The following is a 20,636-nucleotide window of genomic DNA, read 5'->3' on the forward strand; positions in this document are numbered from 1 at the left end:
TTGACTTATTGGATAACGGTGGAATGGAATAAATTGGATTGTCAGATAAGAGACCGACTTCTTGTTATGCCCAGGTCATTTAAGTTATAATGAAGAAGAGAGACCTACACAGCAATGACCAAAAAAAAAAGGTTCTGTGGTATGCTCAGGAATAGAGGAGTCAGTTGTTAGTATGTGGCTGTTTTTCATTTTAGTGAAACTCAAACACTCTATGATATTCTCAATTAATTCAAAATGTAGCTGTTACTTAATGTAAAAAAAGATTTAAAAAAGGGGGGTGTGGGTTGCAAATCAAAGGTATGCACTTCATCTGGAACCCTAGCAGTAAAAGATAATTGTCTATCAGCTAATACTGTTTTCACATGTGTATTTAATAAACTCTGACAGTACCAGCTTACAATAACAGAGTCAGACTAAAGAAGCTGTACACTGAAAAAAATTGATTGGCCATCTCTTGGATTTATGTAAGCATCTTGTGTGTATTTAACACAATTGCCTTATGCTTTAAAGTTAAGTGTAACTATATAGTGTAGAAACTACATTATATGCAGAGAGGCTAGATTAAATTCTTCATATCATGTTCGAGTGAAGTAAGTCAATAATATAGCAATGTTAAATCTTGCGACACTGCACAGGATTTCATGCCCCAGCCCCCCTGCAACCAGGATAAAGATAGGAGGATGGTAGTTGTTGTAGATCCATTCAATTTTTATGGTAACCAGACTCTAGACTTTGTTGAACATTATGTAATATGAAGACAACATGTAGTATTTAAGTGACTGAGTAGTACTGGGGTAAAAGTTATTGAATAGTGTTAAAATAAAATGACAAAATTGTGAAGGATTAAAATATTCCAAGAGCTTTAACTTACTTCATCTAAACATGTTTCAATCGCGTTGTATCAACACAAAATGCACAGGGTTATTGAATATGAATAAGTTGTGTTGATTTAACTCAGTTGTTTAAGTTTCTGCCAAAGCAAAACATTTGTGTGCAACCAGTGTCCACTATTGAATTAAGTAAATCCAACAAGGCCTTTTTTCAGTGTAGTTATATTACTTAGTGTATGTGGCAACACTTTCACAGAGTCTGTTGTAAAACAGGCGCATCACTGAGCTACATGCCACATTGATTGTTTGGAGGCTTGACCAGAAGGAGAAAAAAAAGGGAATCATTTTCTCTTTGGTTCATTTGTGCAGTAACAACATTAGGAGAAGCAACCTAAATTTTTTGTCATGGCCAACTAAACACCTTACGTAAGCCAGAAACTAGGAAGGTTAAAGTAAGGCAATATATACATATACATATATATATATATATATATATATATATATATATATATATATATATATATATATATATATATATATATATATATATATACACACACACGTTCTGGAAATCTACAGATGACATCCGCAAAACTAAGATCAACAATAGTTCCAGTAGCTTGAGACTAATGACGTCACGTCACATAATCAACCAGTAAATAACTCATGCATTCACGTAGCGGTGGCTGACTTTTGGCAGCACCGAGAAAAGGAGGGATCAGTTCAAGTAATTAAAGATAACAGATCCTTAACGTGATTTTCATTTCAGTGTGTCCAGCTATGACAAATTTCCCTCCACCTTTACCATTTTGCAGCACATTGATGTGTCAGAGCTTACAATTTCTTACGCCGCCGTAATTTGTAGTTTTGATGAATAATTTGTGTAGTCATACATTTGAAAGGATCTAGAATGCATATATTCCCCTTTTTTGAATATTATGACAATATATGACTTATGTAGTTCTTAAATGCTGGGTTATAATGGCATAGGAATCATAAGTTTATAGTTTACATTGTGTAGAAATGAGAAAAAAATGCCTTAGGGAAGTAAAAAATTGCTGTGCCCCTATATTTTTCATAGATTTACTAGCCTTTAGACATGATTTTACTGGGTACGGGATGCATCCGTAGATGTAGCTAGTTTACATAACCATAAGTTCAGATCCCACACAGTCAGTGACAACTGTATAATATTAGCAAGATTGCATTTGAAGCCGCTAGAAAGAGCAGAAAAGAAAAGCAAAAAGAAAAACTGCATGATGCAGACTCTCCACTAGGTCGTCACATACACAGTGGTTGGTCATGTATAATGCCATCTCTGCACCTCATTAGTGGTGCTGCTAAGGTACTAAAAGGAAAAGAAAACTGATAAAGATAATTATTTCTTATCATGTTTTGCTTTGAGTTTATGCTGAAACCACAGAGATATTTGAACCTGTTTTTCCCCTCTCTGTTTTAAAGCTATATGACATGCACAGACAGCAGTAGCACAGCCTGCTTCATACACTGTCGATAGCATCATGAGGATGAATGCATAAGAGCTGTTGTGCCCATTTGTTGCCTGTATTTTTTGCATTGTCTTAATGTGTATATGAGCAGTCTCTCAGAAAATGCACTGAAAACACTTTCTGTGGCCCCTTTGTCCATTAACTGTCCTGTAGTCATGCTTCTCTGCTCAAGCATATTGAACTGCAGCACAGTCTGCTCCAAGCTATGGCACTCTCTCTTTGTCTCTCTCTCTCTGTCTCCTTCTCCCTTTCCCTCCCTCACCCTGTATGCAATGGCTGCAAGAATGACTTGTCAAGCTTTTTCTTGCCTTTCTCCCTGAACTGTTAGCCTGTTTGATTTACTTGTCCTCTTCTCTCCCTCTTTCTTCCACACACTCACTCTCCATCTCGCTCTCCCTTCTTCTTTTTTCCTTCTTGCTTACTTCCACTCTGCAATGGCTACATGTTCTCTCCTTTAACCTCTATCTCCACTCTGTTTTTTTTCTCCTGAGTGCTTCTCTCTTTTTCTCTCTTGACTTGGCTGTTGCTTTTCCTCTCTCCTCCTCTCTCGACTTGGCTATTGCTTTTCCTCTCTCTTTCTCTATCTGCCTGTACCAGGAGCCATGGCTAATCATCTTATAACTAATGCTCTCCTTCGTCCCCATGGTACTAACAATCCTTATAACACGCTCCTGGGGGACTCGGCAGTCTATAACAACCCAGCTGTGGGCATGTACAACACCCAAGGTGTGGCTGATGTTCCATTTATGAACAACATTTTTAAATGTAGCATAGAGTTGCTTTATTTGATCTATTTATTGATTTAGTTTGCATGGTTCTTTCAGTTTAAAAGGTGCTTTCTATTTTGATGCATGCATGTTATGGTTCCCAAGTGAGATGATCAATGACACTGAACTGTACATATATGCATACAACTCTATCTAAATTACTATTTGCAGATTTGCTATATCTTAAAAAAGCTACTTGTGAACCATGAAATATTTCTTATATATTAAATTTTATATGAATGTTAGATTTACTTTTATTTTTATTTTTACATGCATGTGTCATTTTGGCCTTGTGTTGCTTGTGCAACAGCATGTGTCTGCATAAGCTTAATATCTACATTTATAGCATTTTAAATATGATTCTTATGCTGTTTCTTTCTCTGTCTTTATAACAAAGCACAGATATTTTGTTCTGTAATGATTATGTAAGATTTTTGTGTTTAAAATTTGTCAACTTGCCTTTAGTTGTTGAGCAATTGTTGATGTAACGGTGGCTGAAATGTGTTTCTGTCAATGTCTAAATTCACATCTGTGTTTCTCTTCTCTCTCTCTCTCCCTCATGCTGTCCATTAGCACCATACCGAGACACAAGTATGGACTACATTATTACTCAAACTACTTCAGCTACATAATTATTTTCTTGAATTTAAAGCAATTTAATGTTTTAAATCCAACCTATGCAAAACCTTTTTTCCCCAAAAAGTTTTCCAGTCGATATACAGTATCTATAGTATTAGTCGACCAGCAGGGAGATGAGATGTGATAATAACTCCTGTATAATTACTAGAAGTTCTACTTAAAACATTTTTCAGTGAAATTTTAACTTTTCTTTTTGTATTGTTGTAGTGCTAGCAGCAATTGAAAAAGAAGAGTACTTATGAAGATTCTCCTTAATGAATTATGGACGCTTGAAGCATTTTTCTTTCCAAGAAATTTATCATTGCTAATTTTTAATCCTCAATTCACAGCACCCACTACGATGTGAAACAATAATTAAAATCTTTCATTTGTAAAAAAACCACTTGGGAGTTGTTTTTTTCTTACATCTTAATAATTAGCACTTTTTAAAATTGTTTCTCAGAGGGCATCCTGAACAACGCAAGAGACTCCAGTGTTATGGATACACTCCCTCTTAATGGTAACCATGCCAACAACTACAGCATGGCGAGCAGTGAGTACTTGAGCGACTGTGTCCAGATCCTCGACCGTAGCGCCGGCTACGGCACCCACGGCAACCACAAGGAGACAACTCTAGAGAAGAAGATCCTCAAGGAGCTGACGTCCAACTATATCCCATCTTACCTCAACAATCATGAGAGAGCAACCACGGAGCGCAATCACAACCTCATGAACAAACTGGTGAACAGCAGCATGGCCAATGGAGGTGAATGTGGTTTCATTTATATAATTGAAGGTTTTGATAAACAGATGTAAATATTTCGATTTATTAAGTGGCACTGCTTGTTAACTCACTACAACAAAAATAGTCTTAGAGTAATTATAAATGCGTGTAAACACTTTTTATTTGTTTCTGTGGGTGAATGAGTAGAATCTGGGTTTTTATCTGGTTACAATGATTTATGCAGACAGGTGATTATTAAACTGAATTAAGCAAAAGCCTGTCATTTATAATGATTTGCAGTAACCCTTCCTTCTGAGGGTTCAGGTGAACTCAACAAAACAGCACAATAGAAGTGGTGAGCAACATATTAAAATCTACAATAATTATTATTTCTAACCGTTCGCAGACAGCTTAAACAACTGCGACATATTATCACAGCTGATATGTCAATACCAAACTTTTACACTTTTGGCAGCTATTGTGAAGCGTAGATTTACCTGAAGTTGATCCTTTTTCCTTTTGCTTTGCCTGTGTGACATTTGGTAGTGGGCAGATCTAGCAGACAGTAGTTTTTTTTTGGGGGGGGGGTTTGGTTTTTTTTACTGGATAACAGACATATGATGCTGGCGAAAATTGTACTGTTGAAAGTGGTGAGCTCAAGTAAAACTGTAATTTCGAAAGCAAGACAACCTGGACAATGACATCAAATGAGCTGACATCCTTTAAATCGCTCTCTTTGGGTCCGGTGTCACATAGCAGGACTAATTTAATCTGTTGTTAATTTCTGAAAATTAGAGTGGGGACTTTAAACTTCACAGAGTGAATGGGTTAAATGCAGAGAGGAATTTCCCCACGGGGGTCAATAAAGTATACAATTTAAAAAATTTAATACTTGTTTTACTAGTAATGCTAAAGTTTCTGCCTTGGGTAGCAGTGGCAGTGCTTTTTGTTCAAAATGATTTAACGTCAGTGGGCTAACATGTTGAGATGTGTGGTGTAATATGATTCTTGCCTGGTTCTTCCAGGGAGCCTGGCAGGGGGCAGCAGCAGCAGCAGCAGCAGTGGAGTTGGTGGATGTGTGGGAGGCAGTAAAGAGGACAATGGCCCCATGGTACTAGACAACTCTGTAGCCTTCCCCCATGAGGAGAACCTGGGTTTGGAGATTATCAGAGAGGAGTCCAATGCACCTCTCCTGCCGCCACGGCCTCCTCCGCCAGACAGCCACCCCCCGCCGCCGCCGCCTCCTCACAGTTTCTCCCGGCCACGGCGCATTCCTCAAGAGACCAGCGAGAGCTTTTTTCCCCTGCTGACAAACGAGCACACTGATGAGCACACGCACTCACCAAACCACAGAGACTCACTCTACACCAGCATGCCAGTGCTGACGGACCTCCCAGATGGGCAGATGAATGGTTTAACAGACGGAGAGGAAGACAGCTCCGGGGAGCTACAGCCCTGTAAGAGTGCTACTGCTCCTGAACTGGATGATGTCTATTATAAGAGCATGCCAAACTTGGGCTCCAGGAATCACCTTCACGAGCTGCAGAGCTACTACCACATGGGCCGTGGTGGCAGTGATGGATATATGGTCTCTGGGAGCAAGGATGAGTCCGATTCATCACCCGAGGAGCCGCCTGTAGACCCTTCTCACCTGGTTACCAGTCTATAGAGGCAGTCGAGACTTCTGTCCCTCCCCAGCCCACCTTTACACTTTCAACCTTTCAGTGAAAACATTCTGTGTTGTTGACTGACAGACTGAGCTGGCCCGACCCTGGATTGAGGTACTGTGTGTAACATTAACGGCGGCCCATGACAATATGATTGAGACATCACTGGCCAGTTAAAAGCAGGGATTGAATGTACTGTCATAAAAGGTGCAGACTGAGAGGGCAGCTCTAAAAGACTTTTTGTGAACATCAAGCCAGAATGGAATGTTTGAACTCAGAACAGAAAAGGAACGGGGAGGGATTCTGTAATTTTACCGTACCTGTTATTTTTATTTGGAATCTTCGGATTGACCGTAGCCCTACAAGTTTACCAATATGGACCTCTAGCAGATTATAGCATATAGTCTCCACTACCACCACAACAGGGCCCAGGCCCCCAGCCCTGGGTGAAAAGAGCTGCCTGTCTGTTTGTCTGTATGTCTGTCTGTCTGTCTAACTCTTAAAGACGCATACGTTGGATGACGTTTCCACGACAATAAAGGGTAGAGCAGGACGTCAGACTCTGGTGTTCACAGCATAAACTGGCCCCAAAGAAGCACCGCTACCTGCCAATCAAGTGAAGGATGTATGATATATGCCCTCACTAACAATCACCCAAAAAAAAGAAAAAAAAAAGAAAAGAAAAGAAAAGAAAAAGAACCACTGATATTATTTGGGCGGCTGAACTGTAACCATATCAAACTGATGTTCGAAGTTCTCTTCCTGTTCGTATCTGCTAAACTGGAGTTGTGTCTGGGCTGGTGTAACATTCCTGCAAGTCGTAGTGACAGCGGCTACTGTGTATTTCACTGAAAACAAAGAAGGAAGATCATATTACAACAGACTGAAGTGAAAAAAAAAGTTCTGTTTCTTCTCCTTTCTTCTGTAAAAGTTTTCCGTTATCAAAGGATTATGAAGAAATCACAAACTGTTTCTATGTATTGTACAGAATCCAGATACAGATACAAATGTTGCATATGACCAAGTCTTTTATTTTATAATCCTAAGTTGCAAACCTTTTGTGTGTGAAAACGTTCTGAAATGCAATGATATGTTCTGTTCACGAGAGGACTGCAGAACGAGCAAGAAACAATCTTTCATGTCACTCTCTCGTAATGCAGAGGCGGTCAAGCACCCCTTAATTAATACGCATATACCCTACGCACACTTCATCCTGGTCCTTTTTATAGCAACACCACTGTCACGTACATTTTGCAAATTAGTTGTTACTATATACTTTGCCACTTGTGTAGATTTAAACCAAGCAGGAAACTGAAGTAGTTAAGAGACGAAGGAAGCGATTACTATGGAAATGCTACATTTTAGACTTTTGATGGAAGAGGATCTCATCTCATTTTGTCCCTGCGCGAGGGGCCTCGGTGTGAAAAATTACAAAGACGCCAGATTTAAGACGTAGCACAAAAATAGTTTTTAAAAACATATCCTCTGCCAAATATTCTAGCAACTGATAATAACTTACAGTGCTGTTTGAGATCTTATTGTACAGAAAAATGCTCAGAGAATCTACTATTTTACAAAGGGGTCAGTCTTACCAATGAAATATCATGGCTACACCATATTTGTGTACTGAAAATGTGAAAAATCTGCACACAAGAGCACTGTCCAATGTGGGAAGCCAATGTTTACTTATTTAGCAGGAAAATGAATAAGTGTATGAAGTGTAGCTTGCACATGTATTCCACAAACCCCGCCATGTCCCCAAGAGAGAAATTATTTATTTATCAGTTTATTGGTTTAAATACAGCAAAACAAGCTCAGAGGAAAGAAAGCTGGCAGGAGTAAATAAAGTGGCACTGGGTTTGTTTTTTTTAATTTTTTTAATTTTTGGGGTTTTTCATTTCTTTTTTTAAATTATTATGATCTTGATTATTATTACAATATTACTGCTAATTATTTATTCTTTTTGTATGGGTTCCACGTTGAATGATCTCATAACTAATATTTGTTGTAACAGTGAAAGTTGTTTGCCAACAAATAAATTACTGACATAGCTTTGCGGGTTTCTGCCTCTTGAGTGTTTTCAGTGATTATGCTGAAATTAAACACAAACACAGAGTTAAACCCATCACTGTTTTCACTTCAGATGTGTGTTTCTGACCATTTGGTGAGACTGAGTATGCAAACATCTCGCTGCATGCATTTGGATCTGGTTCTCAGGTGAAATTCTGCTTTTTCGATCTGTCAGAACAGCTTCTGCCAGTTAAAGCTTTTGCGTGCCATAGCTGAGTGTGTGGGAAGTTTACAGAATCATATTAGGCAATTTATTTTTGAAGACTTCTTTCTGTCAGTGAATACATTAGTTCTCCATTGTTTGGAGATTAACATATATTTACATATTCTATACATATAAAGGACTGAACCTCAAGGGTAATGTGATTGATGAATAATTACTTTCACAAAAACTAAGTGTGATATGAACCTCTGCAAGTAACCCATGGTGATCACACTACCAGCAGAAACTCACTGCTGCACATTTTTCTCTCCCTGTCTATCAAAGTGGAAATCAGTTAATATTTTAAATTGGTCCGGCTTTCTTCCAAGTTTATTCGGTCCATACTAGAGATGGACCGATCCGATATTACGTATCGGTATCGGTCCGATACTGACCTAAATTACTGGATCGGATATCGGAGAAAAATAAAAAATGTAATCCGATCCATTAAATATCACGAAAGCACCTCACAAAACTTGCAACACGCCATAACTCACCTCAGAACGTTAGCACGTCGGAGCAGTATGCATCACGTGATAGAGCGGCTGTGGCATGCGGGACCTGTGGTCTGGATAGCATGTGGAGCTTCGCTAGCAACCTGGCATTTCATCTCCGACAAAGTTATCCCCGAGAGAAGTAAAGCAAGTGTGTAAGTCCATCTCTGAATGTTTGTAAAGCATTCCTGCGTTAAGCTTAACAAGCGACTGCCTCTTCTTGCTGCTACTTCAATCATGAAACTGCTTAATGATCAGCTGATCGGCTTCTTTGTTTTTGGCCCACTTTGCACCAGAAAGTGGAAACCAGCGGCTGAACAACAGCAGCACGTTTAAGTTTGATCAGCTGTTGTTAGAATTTATTTAATATTACTTTCTACACCAGGATCTTTTTCTACGTAGCTGACCTGGTAACTGTGCAGGGGCGGATCTAGCAAAGTTTAGCCAGGGGGGCTGATAGGGCATTAACAGGGAAAAGGGGGCACAAAGAAATACTTTTCTTTCTTATTCTCATTTAAAATGTCTAGCTTTTAATAAATAATTATCTGACACCCAAAGTTTTAATTTGATGTAAAATGAATAGAAGTCAATTACTGTATATAGTGACTATTAAGTCTAATATATATACCCTAGTAAGCTATAGTACTTTTTCCTTTGGGAAGGTACCATCTGTGCAGTCTGCAATTTTGTTGAAGAAAGATGTTGAATCTATTTAATATTTCTTGAAAAAAAATTGATTTCTGTGCATTTTTTTTTTCACACTGCATCAAATTAAGGTTGATTACGTCGATTAAGCATCATGAGGTGGAGCGTGAGGGGTGGTTCCCTATTTTTTATTTATTTATTTTTGTTGTTGCTGGGAGTTGGAACCCTATTAGTTAGGTTGCTTAATATTTACGCTAAGTACTCTTTAAAATACCAGAATAGGGAGGATGGTGTAGGTTTAAGTTTATTAGATTGATCAGTATTGCTGAACTATGAAATTTTTTTTTTGCATACAGGTATAACAGAATAGCTTTAGTGTAGTTGTTGTTTTAAACTTGAGTGTGAACTTATACAAAATGCAGCAAGATATTTAAAAAAACAGTTTTGTTGATTAAAAAACACTATATCGGATTCATATCGGTATCGGCAGATATCCAAATTTATGATATCGGTATCGGACATAAAAAAGTGGTATCGTGCCATCTCTAGTCCATACACAATATAAACAAAAGTACTGGATCACATACACAATACACTTGCAGTTGCTTCCTGGCCTTGGATGCCACAAAGCTCCCAGCACACAGCTTTTGTACTGATGTTAATGCCAAAGGAGGTTTGGAAAAAAAAGGTTTGTTTTGTTTTGTCGCTCAAGGTCATTGAATTAGCCTGTCAAATCACATAAAACATATTTCTCTACATTGTCAGTTTTAAAGAGTCCTCTGTAGTTTCTTTGATGTTATTTCAGTAAAATTCTCTATTCTTTCAGGTTAATTCAGTGGCTTGTCATTGAATCAAACATTTTAGAGTACAAAACAGCCAATTTCTTCAGAGTTACTTTACACACTTGAGTGCAACAACTTTTTAAAGTAAATCTAATTTTTATGTTTTCTTAAAACAGCACAAATGACTCAAGTAAACCTAAAAAACCTAATTTGTTCAGTAAACCCAGTTTGGGTTTGAATAACTATGGTTTCTGAAAGCTTTCACTTTGTATAAATACCAGTAAAGTTGATCTTAGAATATCTAGAAAAATATCTAATATAAAAAATAATAAATCTAATATTTAAGGAAAATTTTCCTTATTGAGTTGCTGACATCCTTTTATTATATCACGCTCAAATTCATTGTGCTCTTAGATCAATCTATTCCTAGACAAATGTTTTTAAAGGTAGGCTGCATGGCTAAGTGCTCAATTTTATAAGCCTGTGGCAATGGCACTGGATTCAAAGATTCCCATTAAAAAAAAACAGACTACTTGTTTGTCTTTTGCAAACTAAAGTTCGTAGTCCTGTCTTTGTAAAAGTTCAGGTCTTCACATTACATTTTGGATTTTGCTCAATTGTCAAGGTCCTTCCCAGTAGCTGCATCATAGCCAGAATTGTGTTGGTCTACTTGTATATGTAGTTTTTTCCATGTAGTCTGTTCCCTCTACATTTACACAGTTCCACCCACTTAATGTGGTGAAGTTGCTAACTTGTCCTTAGGGCCCATGTGCTTAGTGTTGCCCAGCAATAGAAATTCTTAATTATTCCCTGGGTGGACTTTGGTAAACCCCACTGAGGAATGGCTAGTTACCTTCTCCAGCTAGTGTAGTCTCTAGAGGGCAGGAGTGAGAAGCTTCAACATCCTCTAATTTGGCAACAGGCCTAAGAGTGTGTATGAAGTTAATTTGTAAACAACCTGTTGGCTATGTTCTGCTGTTCCACACACACACACACACACACACACACACTTACAGTCCTTTTGATTGTTTCTCTCCTTACTTTTTTTTTTTTACACACAAGTTATAAACTGATTTGTATTGAGTGATATAAGTATTTGATCTCTTAGAATTCTGGCTCTCAGAATTAAAAATGTATCAATCAATCAACTTTATTATGTGTATAAAGCATACCTGTCCACAGAATCAATTTCTTTTATTCCAAACTCTCCACCACCATAAGCAAGACCAAAGAGCTGTCAAAGGACATCAAGGAAAACATGGTAGATCTGCTTGAATGGGATACAAGGGTGTTAGCAAGAAGTTTGACGAGAAGGTGACAACTATCAGTGTGATTATTTAGAAGTGGAAGAAATATTAAATGACGATCAATCACCTTCAGTCTGGAGCTCAATGCAGGTTCTTGCTTCATGGAGTGAAGATGATTATGGGAAAGGTGTTAAATTAACCCATACATACATGGGAAGAGCTTGTTTGTTATTGGAAGGCAGTTGGAAAACCAGCCACAGTACACAGTTGGTAACACACTACACTGTAATGGACTGAAATCCTGCTGCATCTGCAAAGTCCTCCCCTTAAGAAGCCACATGCAGAGGCCAATTTAAAGTTTGCCAGTGAACATATAAATTATTGAGAGAGGGCATGGCAAAAATTGCTGTGATCAGATGAAAGCATAGTTCTTTGGCATTCGTGCAGCCTGCCATATCTTGAGGAAGCGCAATACTGAGTATGACCCAATGACCACCATCCCCACAGTCAAGCACGGAGATGGAAACATTGGAGCTGCCAAGCAGCAGCCAAGAAACCTAAATGATTTTGAGTGTTTCTGTAAAGACAAAGGTTCAAAATCCCTGATGAGATGTGTGCAAACCTGGTGACCACCTACAAGAAACATCATGTTTTACTTGTGGATCAAATGCTATTTTCACTCAAGGACATGCAAATCAATTTATAACTTTTATGTAATGTGTTTCTTTATAACTGATCAAACTTGCAAACTCAGCAGATCATGTAACGTATTATTGCAACACATACTGATGGTGTCTCTTACACAGCAAATTCAAAAGTGTTAAATGTTTTGGTGTTAGTAGTCTTCTTGCAAAAGTAGAGTTAATTTTACTCTAAGTAGAGTCACATTCTTTTAATGTAACTCTGAGGTGTAAAATGATAGTAGTTAAAATCAAGTGTTAAAAATGAATGTTTCTCTGTCAAATCTGGAGGTGTTACAATGGAAACATTAACTCTTGACCTCTTAACTCTGAACTCCTAGAGGGGCTATGACACCAATAGAGTAAATTCACAGACTCCGCCCCCAGCACCATAGGCTCCAGTCGAAGCTGAAGTGAAGCCGTTTCAGAACATTTTGCTCTACATATTTGAGTTGTTTGCCATGCTTGGTAAGTCATTTTTTCAAAGATTGTTTCAATTATTATTATTAGCTTTTACTTCTGTGGCTTTTTGGAGTTGAGACAAAGCTGTGTGAAAGGCATTAGCCATGTTGCTCGGTGATAGCATAATATTCTGTTTTAGCTAGCTGAAATGTATTGTTTGTGGACAAATACCACAGCCTTGAAAAAAAGCTTGCATGTGAATTTTCAGTCAAACTTTTGGTCAAATACACCTAAAACAATGTCTAGAATGTGAAATGTTGGTATAATGGTGCTACTTGAAGCCTGAAAATTATCTCCCATAAAAAGAAAAATCCGAGCAAACAGCAGTAGAAGATGTCCTGACTGGGTTCTACGTTAGCAATTGATTTGTGCCATTAATTAGTGTCAACTAATTTTTATTCAATCTCCACATAGGATATGCTTGTGAAGATGGAATATGGGGGAGAGCAGAAGTGCGTTGAAGTTCCACAAAGTGATGAATGAAGGACATGCATATTGTATTGAAGAAATAAGTGATGAGAATGCTGTTATTTGCATTTACCAGCTCACCTATGTCAGACCTTTTGATAAACACAATTCTAATGAAAGTGAGAACATGTACACTGTTACATCTTTCAGAAAATGTTTTGAAATTGTGGTGCACAGTTCAGAATAAATGTTTTTCAAAAACCATTGCGTCTTTTTAGTAAACGTTTATTTCCAAAAGAAATTTCTAGAAGTTCAGAACAGTAAAATTCCCGCTTTTTAGAATTAATTAGAAGATAACTCTTATGTAGTTAAACTAAAATACTCTTTGAGAGTTAATATATAAACTCTTAACACCTAGTTAGCATTAGCAAGTGTTAAATTATCAACTCCAGACAGATTTGGTGTTTAACACTAAATCAGAGTTAACGTACCAACTCTCCAAAAAGAGTTAAATTAACACTCTCTGGTGTGGACCCATATAGACACTTTAATAGTGTTGAAATCAAATCTGACAGTGTTAATTTGGACATGCTGGACACATCATGTATCACATCCATAGTCACTGTACAGGCTATGCATCTTGGCATCCTTATGCATCCTGGCAAAAAGACATCACAGCTGTCTATTGCATATATTAAGTCAAATTTATAACCATAGCTGTACAGTTTATTTTATTCCAATGAGAGGAAACATTTTGGAGCAAAAATTTACTGCATAAACAGATCTGAAACTGTTATTCTTCACTTGTGTATACTTAAGATGATAAAAACTCAAACCACTGGAGGTGCTTCGCCAGCAATAAATTTGTATTTTCTAAATGGCTGCAGCTCAGATTGCAGAACGGTTGGTTACTAATTGGTTAGGGTGGGTGTTCTTGGTTCAGTATTACTAAACAAATCCTGTGAAGCCACAACAAACTACCACCATGATGTGGGTATATTTACAATGGTGAAGAAAAACTAACAGCAATTAGTGTAAAAAGATTCCAGCCTATACTAACAATATCTCGCTCACACTGACATCAGCTTTGTTCTTTGGTGTGTAGCTAAACAGACCATTTTACGAATATATGGAATTTAAAAAAACAAAATAATTGTTTGTCACATGTCAAACAGTTAATAATCTGCATTGGCCTACAATAGAGTCCCCTTATTTTTGTAATAATAATAAAAAAATAGTTATTTAATTTAATAAAAATGCACTTGGGCCACGATATGAAAAGCTTAATGAAATGGTTACATGCCCTTTTATTTGTGGCACTGCCCCCACAAATGTTTCTTGTTACTCAGTTGGGTGCAATCTCTGCACAGCATCTTTATATTATTTAAGACTTTTGCCATCTTTTATCTAGTTTGATCATAGATTCAGTTCATGAGCAGGAAATAAAAGAAAATAATACAGCAACAGGATTTGAAAAATAAGAAAAGTAGGGAGACCAACAATAAAGGAAGGAGCAAAAATAAAGGAAAGTGTGAAAAAGTAGAATGGAGAAAAGATAAATTTTTTATAAATGTATTTTAGTTTCCTTAAAACTAACTAAAGCCACCTAACACTCAAATTTCCCCTGTTCCTCCCTCCGATTCCCTCTTTCCTCTGCCAGTAGCAGACTGATTAAACGAGTATTGGGCTATGTGGGTCATATCTCTGCTGGAGTGCTCTGATCGGTTAGTGCTGCCTGGCTGTGTTATCTTCCTGCTCTCTCTGTTTCCCTCCTTCAAGGGAAGGCATTCAGTATGTCTTACAAGGTGACATGTCTCTCAGACTCAGCTCACACACCAAAGGCATAAGACAGCAAGGATGAGCAGGAATATAAATTAAAGGGAATCATTCTGTTTATTGTATTTGTTTATGATTAATTAATGTCTTTGGCAAGCTGAGGGAATCTAAATGTGGCAACTGTAGTGCACAGACTACCAAAATAAATAAATAAAGGAGAGGGAAAAGTGTGGAATAACTAATGCTTTCTGGAAAGATACTTATAGCCTAAAATAGTTGCTGAAATAGAATTTTTTGAAAAAATGTTCAGAAATGTTCTTTCAGTTCTTTATGACTATTTGTAGATGCAGCAATATGAAAATTCAAATTACATAAGGTAAGAAGGCAAAAGAAAGAAAGAAAGAAAAAGAATTAGAAGTCATGCTCAAAGGCTGTGCCACTGTGTCACATAATTCTGGATAAAGTGTAACCATCCTGTAATGTGATCACACCAGTTGCATAGCAAATGGATTCTCACACCACACAAATCATCAAAGGGGTTTTGGGGAGGTTTTGTACACAAGATAAATAATTTTGTCATTACATATACATACAGAACAAAAAGACCATAGGACAGTGACGTATAAGGGGAAGAGCAATCCATTTCTGTCACTTTTTATTCAGTACACACCGGTCATATCCATCTTTGAGCTCTACCTTTAAATTCACATTCATTCATAACTGACTTTCCACTGAAATAAAATATATAAATAAAGATAAATAAAAGTAAGCCAGTCAAAGTTACTTCTACATTAAAAAAAGAAAGAAATATGGCTTCATCTTAACCATTATCATCTAATTTTGTCAATAACCACAAAAGAAGCACTCAAAACTTTACAGCTGTAGAAACATGAAACATTAGGCTAGCATAGACAATGAAGCCCTACTCTATAAAACTGCCATAGGTTTAACTCTGCCTATGAAGCTTGATTTAAGAAATAAATGTTTACATGTTTTAGAGCATAGGTGTCAAACTCTGGCCCGCGGGCCAATTTTGGCCCGCAGCCTACTTACATTTGGCCCACGAAGCCATACCAAATTACTATCAGAGCTGGCCTACTGGTATTATACAGCTAATATATATATATTGTTTAGTATCAAGCTTTGCTTGTTCCATATTCAGTTTTTCAGCAAAACGTGTTTGAGTCCATAAGAAAAGATTCATTCTTATATCTGGAGGAATAAATATATTTCAATAAATATTAACGTTAGCCCACGACTTTGTTCCAGTTTTGAATTTTGGCCTACTGTGTATTTGAGTTTGACACCCCTGTTTTAGAGCATGTTAAGTGTCATCTTTTGTGTAAGTGTTATCACTTGTTTGGTTGGTTGGTTAGTGCTAGTAGACTTACATTAGTTTATCTTAGCTAACCAGTGACTGAACTAATAACTCAGTGGAAAACAAGAAAACTTAAAATCAGTCCAAGGGTGACATTTTTGTATTACCGCTTTCTGCAACAATGAGAAAACTAATTGTACTGCTCACTTTCACTCTCTGTTTCTTTAGCAGCAACTGGCTCTTCCTTGTTGGCTAGCTAAACTGAAACAGGAAATTCCACCTGTTAGCGGTAATGTTTGGGTTTGTAGAGAAGTTTATGAATGTGCCTCTCGGTACACCCAACCTGACCTGATCTGACTCCATCAGTGGACCTGACACAAACAAGCTCTCTCTCTACACTGTCCTCATGCATAAAGTGCTTGAGAAATGGGAAAATCTACCTGTTAGCTGTAATGCTAACATGTGGATATTCCCATTTCAGTTAAGCTAATCAACAACAAGGAACCACTTTCTATTGTTTAAACCAGCCACCTTACAAAAGTGACTCCCTTAGACTGCTTTTAAGAGTTTTTGTTACCTTGTTTTCTGCTGAGTTATCACTATCACTAGTTAGCTAACATAAACATATTGTGTAATCTATTAGCAGCCACCAACCAACAAAACCAGTAGTCATATTCTATATTGGTACAAGACGTCTTTACACAAGCTCTAGAAACTTTAAACATGTATTTCATGAATCCAGGTTCACAGACAGTGTTAAATCTATGACAGTATTTTAGAGTAGGACTCCATGGTGTAAGCTAGCCTTGATACATGTATTGTTTCATGTTGGCTAAACAGCTGTAAAGTTTTATGAGTGCCTCTTTTCTGGTTACTGACAAAATTAGATAATAATAATTTAGCCCATCATCATCTTTAATTTTATTTATGTAGAAGCAAGTATTTCAGTGAAATTTAGTCAGTTATCAATAAACGTGAATGAATGGCATGGCAACAAGCAGCGTCCACTGTGAAACTGGTGTTACATTGTGGTGTCTGTTAATTTAAGCAACTATGACATTTAAAGCTGAATATGAATTTGATTAAAGATGGAAATTTAGCCCATCCATATACGGTATGACATTTTAATGTTTCCATCCCATTTCCTTCTTCTGCATTGTTAAGCACAAGCAGGACATTTTCCAGCCACACTAGAATCTAGTTGAGGTTCTGATGAAATAAAGCACATCACCTCGCATTCCAGAATTTCAGATGTCACTGGAATTTACGGTCTTAAATTACACATTTTTAATTGTGTCATCCGCAGATTCATTTGTCATTATGTAGCCATTCTTTAGTTTATTAGAGGCTAGCTGTGATAGAAGGCTAATTAGTCTTTCTCCAAGTCACATCATATTAACTTCTGAATCACTAGCCTCTCACTGACCTCTGGAAATACATCAAAATGCAAAGGGGTCCGTCCACTGACCTATGCTGGTGCGGGCATGCCTATGCCAACTCATCTGCTTCAGTTGCCCAGCCTGTGTGCGGCAGCATACATGCTCTTGATCATCTTCTCCTCACCTCAATTTTCTGTGAGAGTGCTCATTGGAAGAAAAACACTTAACAGGTACACATAGGCTGCCCTGAATAATTCACTTTAATTGGTAAAAAGGGAAGACGACAAGCCTCAGCTGAAGAGTGACAGAGGGTGAGCTACAAAGTGGAATGAATGGGGGAGAGAATGGCCATCCACGGGCTTTTTTGAGGTCACGTACACCCCCATGCATGTTTAATTGGCTTTGGGATGGCATGGTGTTTCTGCTGTCTCTGCTGTGAGTCAGACTCACTATGCCTTTTCTGCAGCGTGCCTTTTCACAGAGGCTCAGCAATGGAGACACTATTTTAGGAATACATTAGGAGCACAGAAAACACTGACATTTAGACAGTCTCTGGGATGGCGGAGAAAGCGAGAAGGCTAGTCACCAGTGTATATGACAGACACTGGATTACTGCCAGTGTGTTTTTGTGGAGAGCTAGTACAGTAGGCCAGACTCATGTCAAGTTACTTTCTAAAAAAGATTCATTTACTTCTTCAAACTAATCGCAATTCACTAAGAAAAGAACTGATCTGATTGCCCCAAATGTGGAAAAATCACACCTAATTGTTGTAAATTAAAAAAAAAAAAAAAGCAGTTTGAAAAAGGAATCACATTCAATTAATAATCCCACGTTTCCACAGGAAGAAAACCGTGCAAAGATGTACCTTTAAACCTTATGACAGCCATGAATATGTTCTTGCACTGTAGTGCATTTTAAAGCTAAAGTGTGGACTTCTTGTAATAACGTACAGTCTTACCAAAGTAAGATCTGTCTTGGTAAACCTGCATTAGCAAAGAATATCTGTATGTTCAACTGCATATTTGTACCTTCTCAGTTACAGTCTAAATGAAAGGGGGGGAGTGCTGCTCATGGGAGTTATCACAGAAGGCTGTGAGAAGCAGGTTGTAATGTAAAGAAAAATGTGTAAATACAGTGTCTTGTCTATATAAAATACAGTAAAATAATTCATAATTTCCTCTGGATGCTAAACGGAATCGGTGGCCTGGCACAAGGTGCTGCTTTCACCTTGGTCCTAATCTCTAATAATATCCGTCATATGATCAAATTAAATTACAGATAATATGTATCATTTGAACCCCAATCCTCAGTAATTGCATGTGTTACTAAGTTACAAGCGTTAGATCTTGTCTACAGATTAGTCATTAAAGCTGTAATGAAATTCTCCACCGGACAGAAAAGTGGCTCTGGTTTTACTATGAAAGGATAATTGAGCTATCTGTGCACAAACAAGCAATTATGAAAGGTTGTTGATCTTCCAAAAAGAATCAGTAAAGGAAATATGTGCTTTGCTTCTAGACTGTATTGTGTAATTTTGTAGCGCAGAGATACAGCACACAAAGCAAAGTTACACTGATAACCCGAGCTTTCATGTTTAATATAATTTGGAATTTCTTAAAATAGTACTTCTTTGTATTCATTGTTTGACAACCAGAGTATTTTTGTACAGAACTCCACCTCTAACTTATAACCTATATTATTATTTGTTGTTTGAGTTTCTTCATGACCACAGTTTAAACAGATTTCCTGAAAACTTACTCCAGTTATAACTCCCAGAGTACTTGCCTAACACCAACCTTTAAACAAAGTTCAAGTCATTAACATGAAAAATGTAACTATACAGCTTTGCAGCACACATTCACATTTATGTTAGTCAGCCATTGTTTCCACCAAGCAATTCTGTCTCTAAAAGCCTCCTAAAAGCATTTTTCCAAACTAAAAATATATATACATAATTAAGCTAGACACGAAGAAAGTAAAAGGATGTTACAAACAGAAGTAATTAAATGTGTACAATCAAAAGATTTCTGATGCAATTAAAAACCAGATGCACTGTGTGTCATACAGTCTGAGTAAGTCGTTTTCAAAATAACCACCACAAACCTGCATACTGCATGAGTACCCACGGCTCTGTTCCTTTCACATTCACTAAGATGCATTACATTAAGAATAAGTAGCAGCATGATTCCGAGACATAACAATAATTGGGTTGTAGGCATATCTGCAATAGAGCAGACAGAAGTGACTTTCTTTTTTCACGAGAGGCAAACTTATTTTTCAGTTTACACATTTCACAGCGCTAAGGGTTAAAGAAAATTACAATTGTGGGTGTTTTTCACCCACAATTTATTGTTAAGTCTGTAGAAAGAAAGCTAGAAACAAAGAACGCTAAGAATGAGAGGAAACAAAGCTACCTAGCAACAAAGCAGCGAAAGAAGCAAGGTGTGAATGGCATGTAGACACAGATAACATGAGACAAACAGGACAGAGGATAAGCATCCTCTGTGGTTTATCTACACACAACATCACAGTCAAGAATAGTGTATCCCAGGGGCCCCTTCTTGCTTTTTCTTCTGATTGGTAATGAGGCACAGCTGCCTTATAGTGGGCACAGCAGGCAGGGCCTTGATTGTTACTGCTTACTTAAGCAGGGAAATTGTGGCAAAAGCTACTGGATAGCGATGCAAGTGCAAGAATGGGGACTTTTGGTAATGAAGAGATCCCAATCTTGGTTATCATGATTCAGAACAGTGTTTTCACTTCTGCTAAATATGGTCCACAAGTAGTTCTGGCTTGCTTATTATGTTTTCATTGGCAGTGTATGTGGTGGGCTTTTTATTCTTCCCTCCTTCCCATGAATGGTGTAAATGTGGCTGTGCTTCCTGGAAAATGCTTTTGGAGCAAAAATAGACAGTTGCAAGCCTGAAAGTGGACTAAAAAAAAGTGTAACGGCATGTAATATTTTCATGTACTTAGAGAATATGAAACACTGGAGATGCCTTTTGGTAACAAGGACTCTTCTTCTACAGGCAGCTCATGATTTTGTCCTTTTAATTTA

At 37.5% G+C, this 20,636-nt stretch overlaps 1 protein-coding gene and 1 long non-coding RNA gene across 2 annotated transcripts in view; both read left to right on the forward strand.

Annotated features, from left to right (window-relative positions):
* adgrl3.1 (adhesion G protein-coupled receptor L3.1) overlaps nt 1-8,166 on the forward strand; it is an 87,919-nt gene extending 79,753 nt beyond the window's left edge. The window contains 4 exon segments of the mRNA XM_026170822.2: nt 2,936-3,064; nt 3,679-3,696; nt 4,187-4,489; nt 5,473-8,166. Of these exon segments, the coding sequence (XP_026026607.2) occupies nt 2,936-3,064; nt 3,679-3,696; nt 4,187-4,489; nt 5,473-6,116 (1,094 nt within the window). The 3' untranslated portion in view covers nt 6,117-8,166.
* Nucleotides 8,167-8,958: 792 nt separating this feature from the next.
* On the forward strand, nt 8,959-13,368 carry LOC145429447 (uncharacterized). The gene is made up of 2 exons (XR_013909676.1): nt 8,959-12,702; nt 13,111-13,368. It is a non-coding gene; the product is annotated as an uncharacterized LOC145429447 (long non-coding RNA).
* Nucleotides 13,369-20,636: the final 7,268 nt, after the last annotated feature.

This window comes from Astatotilapia calliptera, chromosome 6, assembly GCF_964374335.1.
Source record: "Astatotilapia calliptera chromosome 6, fAstCal68.1, whole genome shotgun sequence".
NCBI classification, from domain to species: domain Eukaryota; kingdom Metazoa; phylum Chordata; class Actinopteri; order Cichliformes; family Cichlidae; genus Astatotilapia; species Astatotilapia calliptera.